Below are 15,352 nucleotides of genomic sequence, written 5' to 3'. Positions count from 1 at the left end.
AAGAGAGCTGGTCCAGCACCGGGGACGGAGAGTGAGAGTCAGAATGTGGCAGAAATAGGTGACAGTAACTCTCACTCTTCCCGAACTTGTCTCATCATCTTCAAAAGGGGGAGAAAAACCATGACCTTTTCAACTATTCTGAGGCTGAATGAAATAATAATGTAATAACATAATGCACTCAGTGCCTCACACATAGTATGTTAACCATTCTCATATTAAATAACAAATGGTCTGAAACTCAGGAAAGCCTGGGATTTTAGCCCATTCGCTCCTGTTACTCAGGAAAACACCACGTAGAAAGTGGGAACTGAGGAAGATATGAATAGATGATGTCTCCCTTACCTGGATGTGGAAAGCGTCCTAGCAAATGGGTCCTAGTCCTGTCACCCAGAAAAAGGAGAGACAATAATCTGTCCATCTTTACACATCAGAGGAAGCTATGGAGATCAATAGTTTATCTAAACCTGGAGATTATTTTTATAGTTGGTATGTCATCACTTGTGCTTATGGACACCATGCACTATTTCAGTTCCTGTGCGGCACTTCCATGTAAAGTAATCCTGCATCTTATTTTTACCCAAATGATAGATTTCTAAAAGAGACCAACAAGTTTTCCTTAAGTCAGCCATCTATGCAAGTATTCAATTATGCTTTGTAACACTCTTAAAAATCTCTCAGCATTTTCTGGGCAATCTCAAATGATTTCCTAAATCCTCCCATCTTAAATCAGCATTACCCACTTTGATACCGGGTAAGCCTCAGATTTGCTCAGAAATTTGCACAGAACCATTGATGCTCATCAAGGAGACAGCTATCCTAACAGCTGACTAAGACCACAGCCACATATGACTCACAGTGATTTCTTAGCAGCATCTGCTGGTGGGAATCATAAGCACCCCAGATTTGAAAAGGAAATTATTTTGGTTATGGCAAACTGTATGTATTTTCACTAGGAAAACTCCAGCACCGGATAAAGATTTTATTACTTTTGTTGTTGTTGTTGAATGAGAAGAAAGAAATGAAAATGGTTCACATTTAAATGGATGGTTCTTAAGAAGTAAGCATCTGAAAGACCAACATTCCCATTCACACTGTGAACTGTGTGTGCGCGGGTGACCTGGGAACCACAGAAGGAGTAGCACGACAGTGACACAGCCTTTTTTGTTATTGCACTATTCTAAGTTTTATTTGCATCTACTAGTCAAGAACAGCAAAACATTTATCTTCTAAAGCAGAAAGGTTGACGTGCAGTCCCACGGGAAAGGCTGATAGAACCGTGGGTCTGAGAGGCTGTCGGACGAGATAACATAGTGCAAGGGGACGTCTGTACTCCGAAAATATTCTTCACTCAGTGCCAATTGGTTTGGATTTTTTAGTACAGAATGACTTTTAAAACATTTTTAAAAAAGGAAATTAGCTCTTAGCAAATAGAAACAGGTAAGAATATGAGCTGAGTTCACTTATTTCACACAAACATAATTTGTAACCAGAACATATCCTTTGCCCATTTTTTGATTGGGTTGTTCGGTTTTTTATTGTTCAGTTGTATGAGTTCCTTATATATTATGGAGATTAACCCCTTGTCAGATATATGATTTGCAAATATTTTCTCTCAATTGGTGGGTTGTCTCTTTGTTTTGATCCTAGTTTCTTTTGCCTTGCAGAAGCTCTTTAGTCTGATGAACTCCCACTTGTTTATTTTTTCTTTTGTTTCCCTTGTCTGAGAAGACATGGTATTCGAAAAGATCATTTTTAGTTTGATGTTAAAGACTGTACTACCTATGTTATCTTCCGGAAGTTTTATGGTTTCAGGACTTCAACTCTTTGATCCATTTTGAGTTTATATTTGTATATGTTGTAAGATAATGGTCTACTTTCATTCTTTTGCATGTGGCTGTCCAGTTTTCCCAACACCATTTATTGAAGAGACTATCTTTTCTCCATTGTTCTTGGCTCATTTGTCGAAGATTAGCTGTTCATAGATGCGCGGTTTTATTTCTGGGCTGTCAGTTCTGTTCCATTGATCTGTGTGCCTGTTTTTGTTCCAGTACCATGCTCTTTTGATCACTATGGCTTTGTAGTACATTTTGAAGTCAGGGATTGTGATGCCGTCAGCTTTCTTCTTTTTTCTCAGGATTGCCTTAGCAATTAGGGGTCTTTGGTTGCCCCATATGAATTTTAGGATTCTTGGTTCTATTTCTGTGAAGAATGTCATTGGGATTGCACTGAATCTGTAGATTGCTTTGGGAAATATAGACATTTTAACTATGTTTATTCTTCCAACCCATGTACATGGAATCTCTTTTCATCTCTTTATGTCAATGAGTTCAGGAGCTACTTCACAAAAGAGATTGAAACTATAAAGAAGAATCAATCAGAAATATTAGAGATGGAAGAGATACAGCAAAATATGGATTTCCTGAATGCTCGAGTGGACATCATAGAGGAGCATATCAGCATAATCAAAGATAGACATGTTGAAATGCTCCAGAGGAGGAGAGAGAACTAAGACTAAAAAGAAATGAAGAGAGCCTCCGAGAAATATCTGACTCAATGAGGAAATGCAACATAAGAATTACAGGTATTCAAGAAGGAATTCCAGTTCTGTCATTGTCCCCTCAGGTCATTCACTTCTCCAGGCCTCAATTTCCTTATCTGTCCAATGCAGATAGTAACACCCGCCCATCTGCCTCCTTGAGTTCAAACAGGAAAGTAAAAATTAGAACAGTCTGAAAATTACTAAGTGCTTTAAAAGCAACTCAGAGCTGGGAGGGCACCAAAATAACCAACTATATTTAGGCCAATACTATTGAAATGTCTAAGACCAAAGTTTCTTGTTGTTATGTTTTACCTGATTGAAGTCAAATAATTCAGGTGAGTTGGTGTTGGATATAATTCCCAGAAGCCTGCATCCATGCAGCACTGCCTGGGAGCGGGAGGGGGACTCTCCCTGATTCTGTGCTTTAGTTAACAGGCTCATCTGGCTCTCACACTAAGCTTAGCCTTTGTCAGCAATAAACGTGGTATTTTGGCCTCCAGCTACCACACTTCTAGTTTTCAATTTCTTTCAGAACTCAGGTGAGGAAGACGGGGGCTATCCATTAGGCCCCTGAAAAATTCTAACATTTAGGGCGCGGGACAGGAATACTAAGAAATACCAGAGAATGGATGACGCAGACCAAGTAACGCATGGGGAAGTGTTGTGGGACCAGGTGTGTGGACCTCAGTATGTGGGCATTGTTCTTCTTTCTTTCTAAACATTTGTTGAAGTACTGCAGAAAGTGTACATATAAATGTACAGTTTGACAAATTTTCACTAAACAGTAACGCGCACGTGACGAACACGAAGATCCAGAAATTTACCAGCACTCCAGAATCTCCCCTCAGACACCCTCCGGTCTCTACTCCTCACCTGGGACAACCATTAGGTGGGCTCCTAGCTACACAGAGTTGAGGTGGGCGGGGGGCCTGTGGATTGTTGTGCAGTCGGCTTTTGACTTCTAGCCTTGGGCAGGAGAATTCAAGGTTTAAAGAGCATGCTGCTTTGACATTGCGGGGGACTGCTTACTTATAGTGGCTCTGTCCACAGGCAAGTGACTTTCCACAGAGGCAGGAATTTAAGCAAAGGCTGCTTGGGCCTCAGCAAAGGCACAGGCCATTTGCGTGACCCCACGAGAGGATGGGCCTGTGGAGTACCTTGACCCTGACCTTAATCCTGAGCTGCAGTTAGCAGAGGTGTGTGGCAGCAGGATCCTGAGTACAAAACCAGAAAATGCAGGACAGCTGTTGAGGCGGAAGGGCGAAGGTGCAACAGGGCCTAGGAGGCAACTTAGGGAAAAGAGATTCCTTGCACAGGGAGTGTGCTTTTCAACTTCAGGCATCCAAGGCGTGCATGAGCCACATCCCACTGTTCTTAAATGATTAGGTGGGCAGTGGTACTCCACAACCTTCCTACACTCATTATTGATTCTAATACTTTGTCTACAGCATCATTTGCATTTACTACAAACACAAACACATCACCGGTGAATACTGAGTTTTTTGTTCCTTTCCAGTCCACCTTCATTTTTTTGGCTACAACCGCCAGTAAAACGCGTAAAGGAAGAGGGTGATGGTGGCAATCCTTTGCTTGTCCCCTGTCCGAAAGAGATGGCTTTCAGTATTTTGCCAGTAAGTATGCTGCTTGCTATGGGTTATCCTCTGTAGACATCCTTAATCACATTGACAAGGTTTCCTTCTATTCAGTGTTCTGAGTCCTTTTTTGTCTGTTTTTTAAATCTTGAAAAGATGCTAAATTTTACCAATATTCTCTGATCTACAGGGATTACCATATGATTTTTCTTTTAATATTCATGCTATGAATTACATTAATCTTCTAATGTTAAAACCACCTTGCATTCTTGGAATAGACCAACATGGAGAGGAAGTACTGTCTTTTTATTTATATATATATATTCCTGGATACAGTCTGTTACTATTTTGTTCAGGATTTTATGCATCTCTGTTCACGTACGAGATCAGATTATAATTATCCTTTCTCAGAATGTCCTTATTAGGCTTTGAAATGAAAGTCATACTGGCCTTATAAAATGAGTTTGGGAATGTTTCTTTTACCCATTCTGTGGGAATGTATTTTTCTATTGCTGCTGTCACAAATTACCACAGACACAGTGGCTCAAAACAATATAAATTTCTTCCAGTTTTGGTGGTCAGAAGTCTCTCTTGGGTCTCACGAGACTAAAATCAAAGTGTCTGAGTTCCTTCTGGAGAACCCGCCTCCTTGCCTTCTCCAGCTTCTGGGATCCACCCACATTTCTTGGCTCACAGCCCCTCCCTCCATCTTCAGAGCCAGCAACGCTGCATTTCTCTGGCCCTGCTTCAGGCCTCACATCTCCCTCGGACCACAGCTGAGGGACTGTCAGCTCTTTATGGACCCACGTGATTAGACTGGGCTCCCCAGATGAGCCAGGACCATCTCCCATCTCCAGGCTGTAAACTGAACTGCACCCACATGGCCTCTTTATGGACCTACGTGATTAGACTGGGCTCCCCAGACAATCCAGGACCGTCACCCGTCTCCAGGCTGTGAACTGAACCACACCCACACGGCCTCTTCTGCCAGGTAAGGGACATAGTCACAGGATCCAGGGATGAGGACATGGACATTTTTGGGGGGCGAGCATTTTCCTACCTGCCACAGGAACTGTGAAAGAATGGCTTTCCTCTTTACATGTCCAGGCAGCATTCTCAGATGAACGTATCTTAGCCTAACCTTTATGGGGATTTTAATTATGATTTTCTATTAGTTTTTTTTTTTTTGAGAGACATTATCCCTGAGCTAAGTGATGCCAATCATCCTCTTTTTGCTGAGGAAGCCTGGCCCTGAGCTAACATCGTGCCCATCTTCCTCTACTTCATATGTGGGACGCCTACCACAGCGTGGCTTGCCAAGTGGTGCCATGTCAGCACCCGGGACCCGAACCGGCTAACCCCGGGCCGCTGAGAAGCGGAGTGTGGGCACTTAACTGCTGTGCCACCAGGCCGGCCCTATATTAGTTCTCATATCAGTAAGTTAATTTCTTAAATGAATTTACCATTTCTTCTATATTTTCAAACATTGACAACGTTTTAACGTCTATAGGATCTGTATTGGTATTCTTTTTTTCATTTCCATTGTTTTTGCCTTTTACTTTTTAAGGAAAAAATCAGGCTTATTGAAGTATAATTTACATATTCTAAAAAGTGTTCTAGGTGTATAGTTGCATGAGATTTTACAAATGTATGCAGCCCTGGAACCACCACCACGGTAAAGATAGAGTATTTCTGTTACTGAAACCAAAGTGGGCTCCCTCCTGGCGAGTTAAATCAGACTCTCCACCAGAAGTCGTTGTCTCACAAAGTGAAGTGTGTTTGCAGCAAATAGGAGCCCCTGAGGAATCATTTCCAGAGTCGCGGTGTCCCTGAACAAAGGGAAGCAGGGACATTCATTTCAGACAAGGAATGAATACTCCAAAGGGAGAGGTGGGAATCCTCTTGCACAAGCTCACTTGGAAAACGCGATTCCACGTACGCTGCAGGTGGTGGCAACCAGGCCCACCCTCCTCCTGGAGAGCTCGTAGCCTTAAAAATAAGGCAAAGCTCACAGGCAAGCTCTTGTGGTGAGGCCTGGACTCGTTCAGGGAGGTTGCTGGTGGCATCTCAACATAAAATAACAAAACGGAAAAAACAACTTGGAAAAACATTAAATGTTTCCAAATCCACCCTTGAGTTCCTTGGGGGAATTAGTTGGTGGCATTTGTACCACTCCCAAAGGCTCCCCTGTGTGCCTCTGCAGCTTTCTGTCCTCGTGTGTTTTGCTTTGACAAACATGTCATATAGATGGAGTCATATAGCAAACAGCCTTTTCCGTCTGGCTTGACTTAGCATAATACTTTTGGGTTTATTCATTTCTCTGTATGTATCAGTAGTTTGTTCCTTCCCACTGTGTGATAAGCCACAACTCATTTATGCCCTCATCATGGACATTTGGGTAATTTCAAGTTTGGCAGATCATGAAAAAAGCTGCTATAAACATTTAAGTACAGGTCCTTGTATGAACAAATATTTTTATTTATCTTAAATATATTTTTTAGGACTGGAATTGCTGGGTTGTATGGTGTGGTAGGCAGAACAATGTCCTCTTAAAGATCTTAATGCCTGGAACCTCTGAATGTTAGGTTACATGACAAAGGGGAATTAAGGCTGCTGATCAAAAAAAAGGGCTGCTGATCAGCACATAGGGGGATTATGCTGGGGCCCAAAGTAATCACAGGCTCTTTCAAAGTGGAAGAGGAAGAGGAAAAGAGCAGACTGATGCAATGTGAAGACTCAACTTACCCTTGCTGACTTTGAAGATGGGGTAAGTAAGGGTGATGAGCCAAGGAATGGGGGCAGTTTCTAGAAGCTGGAAAAGCCGAGAGAGGGATTTTCCCCTAGAACCTCCAGAAGGAACAGAGCCCTGTCCACACTTGATTTTAGCCCGGTGAGACCCAGGTCAGCCTTCTGACTTCCAAAACTGAAGAACAGCTTTTAAGTCACAAGTTTGTGATAATTTGTCCCAGCAGCCACAGAACACTAATACGCATGGTAAGGGTATAAGAAGCATCAAAGTGCCAAAGAGGCTGACCCACCGGCCTGCTTACCAGCAGCGCAGCGCTCCAGCCACTCCATGCCCTTCTTTCTTGGGGAGTGTCAGGTTTGTTGCTGTTGTTGACTTTTCATTTTAGCTGTTCTATGCCGCTCTCCTTTCTTCTTGGTCATTCTTCTCATGGTTTATCAATCTTGATAATCTTTTAAAAGTAGAGGAAATTTCAATATTTTTTTTTCTACTTCATTAATTCCTGTTCTCATCCTCATTATTTTTCTTTGGGTTTAGTTTACTATTCTTTTCCTAACTTCTTGAGATGAATATCCAGAACATTGGTTTCCAGCCTTTTTCCCTCCCAATACTAGCATTTAGGACTATAAATTTTGACTCTAAGAATGACTGTAGCTGCTTCTCACAAGTTATGATACACAATATTTTCATTATCATTCAGTTCAGTCCAAAATATTTTCTATTTTTTGATTTCTTCTCTGATCCATGGTTTATTTAGAAATGTATTTCTTAATTTCCAAACATATTGGTATTTTTTAATTATGACTGATTTCTATCTTAATTATATTATGATCAGAGAACATAGTCTGTATGATTCCTTTAGAAGGTATTGAGGCTTACTTTATAGTAGTCAAACATATAGTCAATATTCATCAATGTTCCAAGTATACTTGAAAATCGTGTATTCTGTGATTCTTGGGTACACTGTTGTGTGTGTGTTCACCAGGCCAAAGTTGGTGAATGTTTTCTTCAAGTCTCCCACAACTGTACTAATTTTTGGTCTGCTTGTTCTATTACACACAAGAGTGTGTGTTAAAATCTCCCACTGAGTGTGGATTTGTATATTTCTCCGTCTCGTCATCAATTTTTGCTTTCAATATGCTGTTATTGTATTATGTGCATACAAACGTGGAATTGTTACCTGTTCTCTTATTTGAAGTCCCCATCTTCATCCCTAATAATGCTTTTTGCCTTAAAGTTTTTTTTAATATATAGAAAACATAGGTACGCATTAGCGTTTGGACGGAGTTCGCATGATGTACCATTTCCTGTGTCTATAAAGACAGAGAAAGTTTTAGACCTCTCTCTTGTAAAGTGCATAGAACTGATCTTTTAAAACTTTTATCTAAAAAAATTAGAGCATGTAATCCATGTAATTGCTGATTTATCTAGATCTGAACCTACCACGTAACTGAACGCTTTCTCATTGTCATACCTGTTTTATTCCCTTAATTTTCTAGTTTTCTTTTGGATTATCACTTATCAGACTAGTTTTCCTTCTACTGGCTTGAAAGTTAGACACTCTACCCAACTTACATGCACTCTTACTGAGGCTCTTTTACCTGGCTGACTGGCACTTCTATCCTCGCCCCAGATCACTCGATTTACCCTGTTCCCCAACTTACATGCCACCAGTTCTCTCTAGCTTTCCAATCCACAAGACATTATCATTCACAACATCCACAAGACACAATCATTATTCATTCAGATTTATCCACATGACTGCCACTTCCATTACTGTGTACTCCTTTCTGAATCAGTGGTTTTAGACACTGCTTATGCTCTTCTACTGCACACTCAGTGTTGACAACTACCGGCATGGACTTAGTCCCTGGCCTGGAGAACCTCCTCCCCCAGGACATCTTTCCCATGAACTCTGGAGGGGTATCTGACCACAGGAGGTCAACTCTTCCTGTGGCTCCTACTGCCTGCTGATTTGGGTTTATAACTCTTTCTTGATCTGTTCCTTACCTACTTCTAAAACCTCACCTTTACTCGTGGCCCACATCTCCCCATACTTGCTATTCACATTTTGCTACTTTCCAGAGTACAAAGGTTCTACCAAAACGTGCCACTGCTCGTGCCTGGACTGCCTTTCTCCATTCCCGTATCTGAGAAGGTGTTCCTGCTCCCTCAGGACCAGGCCCTGCCCTGGACGCTGCCTGTGCTCTGTGGTGGAGGCGGAGCTCCTGAGGGCACTCCACGCACAGCCTGCTCTCGTCTCGTTGCTGCTCTGGCTGCTCCACGAGAGCATAGACAGCTTTAAGCAGGTTTGTGTCCCATTTCCTTGCCCAATAGGAAAATGGGGCCTAAATTGAGTTTATTTTCAAAATAGGGATAACAGTAATCCCTGTAATGTTGTTTCCTTTGCATCCATAGTCTATGTGAAAGAGCTTTAAAAATCAAAGGCTGTATACACAGATGCATGGTTGGTAGTGAGAGGCAATTCTCTTTCACATGCTTTATGGAAAAAAATTGAAGAAAACATGTCTAGCTTTATTTTGCTCCCAGGCAATTTATGAACTTAAGCATCAGTGGATAATATGTCACTTTGTAACCTAGACCCTGAGTAGGGGAGAATAAATTAGCTTTCTAAGGAGAAGTTGAACATTATGGTGCAATTGTTTTAAAATTTTTCTTTCTTTGCATGGCAACTCTTTTAAAATGAAACCTTACATGAATCCCAAATATATGAAATAAATGAAAGATTCACACTGTGGTTGAAACTCATGTGGTGAGTCTTTCTCACAGCAATCACCGGTGCACAAAATGATTACCCTTCTGTTAAGTTCAGAGTCTTGGGGAGGTTTCAATAATCTTTTCAACTAGAAACTTGAATCACTGTGTTTTAACATGCCAACCACCAATATGGCATTTAACGGTGATTCTATTACAGTTTACGGTAGCTGTTTTATACACAGTTTGATATAATGTGGCTACAAATATCCAGCAGTCACATCAGGTCCCCGAGCTCCGGGATGATGCTCCTCAGCTAACGCTCAGCACTGGGGCAGGAGCTGGGCTCTATGTGGCAGGCCACCTGTCCACAGGGGCGCACCACCTCTCCGGCTCCCACTTTCCAGAGCTTGGGCATTACTGATCCTGAGAAGAAAGTTACAAGTACTGTAACTTACTTTAGTAAAGTTTTAAAAGGTTAGGAGATGTTTGCGAATTTCAAATGCAAAAATGGAATTTAAAGTGTCCAGATAAATTGTGCTACGAAATAAAGGTTTTATTTACAGCCTATTATACAACTTCACGAAAAAACACATTGCTCAGAATCTGACATAGGCTAAGTAAAACATTTTGTTGTCTAAAAAAAATACTGGTAATATACCCAAGTCTTAATTCAAATATATAATTAGATGAATTAGTTTTGATAAAATGTTTCTTAAGAAGACAGTTTGCAAAAAGAAAAGTTAAAGTAATTTAAATACATTTTAGTAAATATGTAGATACATTTTGTCAGGATTAAATGTCAGTTTTATTTAAAATATTCAGTACAAAGTATGAAAACTTATAACCTATGACCATTAAGAAAAAAGTCAGAAACCCACTAAATTGTTCTGAGAATACTACTAAGGCACTGAATTCAAATATCCCTTAGGATATGAATTATCTAAACTCTTGTATCTTTAACATTCAGATGTTCATAGTTATTTTCTTAAGAAATATTTTTAAAAAGATGATTCAACCTTATTATTTCTTCCCCTGGAAGACAGAATTTTAAACAAGTATGTAATACATCCTAATGATAATAGTCTGATAACATCCAGGTTCAAAGGTATTTGTCACTAGAAAAGGGATTTATATACCTGGATGTTTTTACTTTTAAACATATTTTGTTTCATCACAACAATACATCAATCACAATAAAGCATACTAAAGCATGGAAGGCCACTATGTTATATAATTTGATACAAAAACTTAGATCATGTTACCATTTGGATAACTGTATCAAAAATTTAAAAGTTCCATAAAACTATTGAGAGGTTAGTGTTTCAGGTACGTAATACATTTTCAAACTTATCCCTAAAACTTTACCTTTAGAATGCAGAAAACAAAGTTTCATCTTGGAATATAAATGCAATCAGATGGCCATCATATGAATGAGCTCTGTATTTTCAATGGCACCGACACTTTGCTCTGTGGTATAAAGCACTGCAAAGTGACAATAACTGGGCAGTAGGAGAAATGATCTAGATTCATCACAAGCCAGCAACTTAAAAACTTCTAACAACACTCAAGACGTAAGTGATGCCCACTCTGGCTTATGTATCGCCCCTACACTTAAACATATTTTTCCATAAATGGTAATTACTGTGGCCATTTGCCAGATATAAAATAAGTGATAGAACAAATAAAAACAGCAAGAAAATCAAAGCACACTTCTAACATTTTAATAACGTTTGCTTGTGATGACTTTCTGTGATCTGGAACCTTTGTTTTACATAAAATTGGAGCTGGAAAGAGAAAAGAAAACTTATTATTGGTACAATAGAAAATCACATAGGAAATAAAAATGACTAGAATCATTAGTTTTACAAAGCTTTTATAGAAAGAGCAAATATACGTCTAACATACTATAGGATATCTAGCTATGAAAACAGAAAAAAACACCAAACTCTGTTATCTTGAGAATGAATTCTGAGCTCTCAAAAAACTATGGGCTTGGCCCTGATTTTTGTGCACAGACTAATGGTTCTCAAGTGGAACAGGGTGACAATTTCTACAAGATAAATGTAAATTGTCTTTCATGTATGGAATAAAATTGGGGAATCCAATTTTAGTAACACTGCATTAAGATGAAAGGATAAGAAGGTAAAAGGTCCCTTAGCTTTATAATTCAAAGAATACTGAAAAGCAGTAATAAATTATATTTCTAGTTTATCCCTTGAAATTCAATGCTTGAATAAAACAGCCTTTATGAGTTGTATTCATTCTTTCGACAAATAACTGCATGCCTACTATGTACTAGGCACTGTTCTAGGAGCTGGGGATGGAATGTCAAGGAACAAAACAAAGATGCGTGCCCTTGTAGAGATTACATTAAAAGATCATACATGAGAATTCCTTCTTTCTTCCCAAACTATATAATCCACAGGCCAACTAAATCCACCAAAACTCTGTGGATTTACTTCTCCATAGTTCATATTTTCCTAACTATTTGGAAGTTGAATTGCAATACTGCAAATGCTCTGTTTGAAATAAGATGTGGTGATAGAATTAGATGAGAGTGTTGCTCTGTGAGGAGCCTGAGGAAGAGTGGATGCCACTATAGCACAGGTAGTTGGAGGGAACTGAGGCCAAGACCCACAAAGGAGCATTCTCAACAGAACAAGCCAATGATGACTTTCAAGAACAGTCAAACAGGCAAACTGACAAGGACATATTAAGTGGAAGAAATAAAATGAAGGACAAAAAGTACAGAAGAGGAAAAAAAACTTATTTTCTAAAACTTTGGTAACTTTGATTTTAACACATACCCCAAACCTATAAGCCTTTGATTATCATCCAAATGCTACTCATGGCCGCCCCACTGTACTGGGGCCCTCTCTACCTTCCTCTGCATCTTTAGGTCCACCAGTGGTCTCACAAGCTCTGACATCAAAGCACAGGAGTTCGAATCGATAGCCTGGTGCCCTTATTAAGATAAAAATTCTCACAAAATCATTATTAGTAGAATTTGTTAAAAAAAAAAAAAGTGAACCTAAGAATTAGTTTTTTAAATCAAGCATTATTTTATGCCTATGGTTCCCCAGTAAAGTACAGCTTCCAATTAGACATGAAATTCAACATAACTACTGGGAGGTCAGCAGTTACCAGCTGTCTACTAGCGCCACAGGCTGGGACAGGAAATAAGAGCAGCCATTTGTTCCCCAAGGAATTGACCCTTTTTTACACTGTGATGTGTTTTTATTTTGTTCATTCATTTATCCACGCATTTTGGCAAATATTTTCTGAGCACTTAATATGTGCCAGAGCTGTTCCGGATGCTAAGGAAACAGCAGAGCACAGGAGGGATAAGGCTTCTGCCGGCAGGGAGCTGACCTCGGAGCCCCAGGAGGCAGACAAGGAATAAGGCAGCCGACAGGGAGAAGCCCTCTGGAGGGTGAAAGAGCCACGAAACAGGCGCTGGTGGGGCGGGGTTCCCAGAGACCGGCGCGCGGGTGGCTTACTTCTTCCGGTCCTTGTCCTTCCTCAGGTTGCTGCCTGATGCCATGAAGGTCTGGTTCTGGTATATCTCGGAGGTAGCTTTCTTTTTAGAGAAAGCAATTATTTCTTCTTCCAACAGTCTTCTCTTTTCTTCAAGCTTCATTCTCTCTTCTTGGTGAACTCTTTTAAGGTGCTCAAATTTGGCCTGTAGCTGTGAAACAAAGGTGCAATTCCCACTGATGACACAGTGTGGCAGCACATGCACAGATGTGTTGTCTGTCTCAGAACACAACCGCTACCGCTCACCCTCCTACACGTCCTCTATCTAGCCTTCCTGATGTCTCCTAAGTTCCTGCTTCAAGCAAAAATTTACACATAGAATTGCCTTGGTAACTTGAAATGATTTCCCACGCAAAAAATGCATGAACAAAACATAAGCTTTTAAAACACTTGATCTTTTAGAGTTTTTATTTTCTTGCTCTACATTTTCCCCACAAAGCTTCTTCAGAGTTTCTAAAATTCATGCGCAATACAAATGAAGGACACAAACTACAGAAGCAAGTTGTCAGAAAGGAAAAGAGCTTCCTTATTTTCCAAAAAAGTTACTACACATAGGGAGACCGTTATTGAAAGTTATACTGGTAAATTTTCTGGGAAAGCAAGTGTCAATTTAAATCAAGAATCTTAAAAATCTGTTACATTTTTCCACAGTCATTCATCTTCTTGAAATCTAAACTAAGTCAAGAAATCCTAAGTTAAGAGAACGTTTTAAACATTAAAATACTAACTGTAGTAGAATTTATACCATGATGGGAAAAAACAGCCTGCATCTAACAAAATAAAAAAATAAATTTATGCTAAATATACTCAACGCAGCCATTATGAGTTTTCCTAAAGTTCATAACACCACAACATGAGATTTCCCTGGTTTAATTGTTGTTTATCTGAAAAAAAAAAATCTAGAGACTTTAGTAGACTCCATATGAATCAACTGTGTGCCACGCCTGCCAAGAACACAAGCATTGCACAGAGAACCTAGATCAAAAAAGATAATTTTTTTTTTTGGTGAGGAAGACTGTCACTGAGCTAACATCTTTGCCAATCTTCCTCCATTTTGTATGTGTGACACCTCCACAGCATGGCCTGATGAACAGTGTGTATGTCCATGCCCAGGATCTGAACCATGAACCCCAGGCTGCCAAAGCAGAGTGTGCAAACTTAACCACTATGCCACTGGGCCAGACCCAAAAGATAATGTCTTTTGATCCTCTAGTCTGGTTAGACAAAATAAATTAGTATTTTCAGTTCTGGGGAGCAATCTAGCATTCATACTAAAAGTAGGAGTTGGTTTCTAGAAAAGATGAGGGTAGAAACTGCAGAGTGCTAAATTCCATCCTAATAAAAATCAAATGTTCCAAATATGTAATTGGTTGTCTAGTGAGCCCATAAACCCCTGACAGAAGTATTTAAAATGGAGATACAACAGGGTTGAAAGAGATTAAGCCCCTTCTACTTTAAGATTCTTTTATTCCTGAGGTCATTTCAGGGAAGCATCAGTTCCTCAATATTTGCTTATTTAAATGGCTCTTGCTTTTATAAAAAGATATATGAGTATGTGTGTGTATTTAAAGGGTGAGACTCATCCAGCTGTCGTTCAAGTCCGTGGTGTCAACAGTCACAGCTCTCTGAGGATGTGTGCATCCCTTCTATGTTCGGGAGAGGGGTGGGGTGGAGCACACAGCATGGAAGGGAGGGCACAGGGGCAGGTTCATACTATGTGAGTAGAGCTCTAGCTCTGACTACTTAAACGGAGGCTGCAGACTTTATATGCATACTTAAATATCTTGAAAGGTTACAGAGTACTTCATATATCATTCTGGAAGTTGACTAAAAATTCCAGGAAATCTATAAAGAGAAAAACGTCTTAAAGGGGGGAGGGGGAAGGTGTGAATGTGACTATCATTCACATGATGTGGCGTTTACAGCTTTTGAATGGTAACAATCTAATCCATACACATGAAACACTCACTCGTGGTTCCATTATTTACTACAGTAGGCACTTAATTCAAACAGATTTTCAAATACTCAAAAAGTTAAAAACAGCAGACCTTTTGCGTTGTTGATAACTACTCACCAATGCTCTTAAAATCATATCCAATATGGTACACTGCTGTATCTTTCAGAAATACTATTTCTAAGGATATTATACAGTCTATTTGTCAATGACCCTTTGAAAAGTATCCATTTTTACAAATAAATGTGAGAGAAAACATTGATCTC

At 39.8% G+C, this 15,352-nt stretch overlaps 1 protein-coding gene across 5 annotated transcripts in view; it reads right to left on the bottom strand.

Moving 5' to 3' along the window:
- Positions 1-11,294: 11,294 nt before the first annotated feature.
- The window catches only part of SEPTIN10 (septin 10), a 66,161-nt gene continuing 62,103 nt past the window's right edge, over positions 11,295-15,352 (bottom strand). For all 5 annotated transcript variants that reach the window (XM_046660334.1, XM_046660335.1, XM_046660338.1 and 2 more), the window contains 2 exons: positions 13,096-13,283; positions 11,295-11,379 (listed from right to left, as the gene is read on the bottom strand). In XM_046660334.1, the coding sequence (XP_046516290.1) occupies positions 11,364-11,379; positions 13,096-13,283 (204 nt within the window). In that variant the 3' untranslated portion in view covers positions 11,295-11,363. The remainder of the gene's footprint in view (positions 11,380-13,095; positions 13,284-15,352) is intronic.

This window comes from Equus quagga, chromosome 5, assembly GCF_021613505.1.
Source record: "Equus quagga isolate Etosha38 chromosome 5, UCLA_HA_Equagga_1.0, whole genome shotgun sequence".
Lineage (NCBI taxonomy): Eukaryota > Metazoa > Chordata > Mammalia > Perissodactyla > Equidae > Equus > Equus quagga.
Note: the sequence above shows the minus strand (reverse complement) of the source record. Positions and strands in the feature narration are given on the sequence as shown.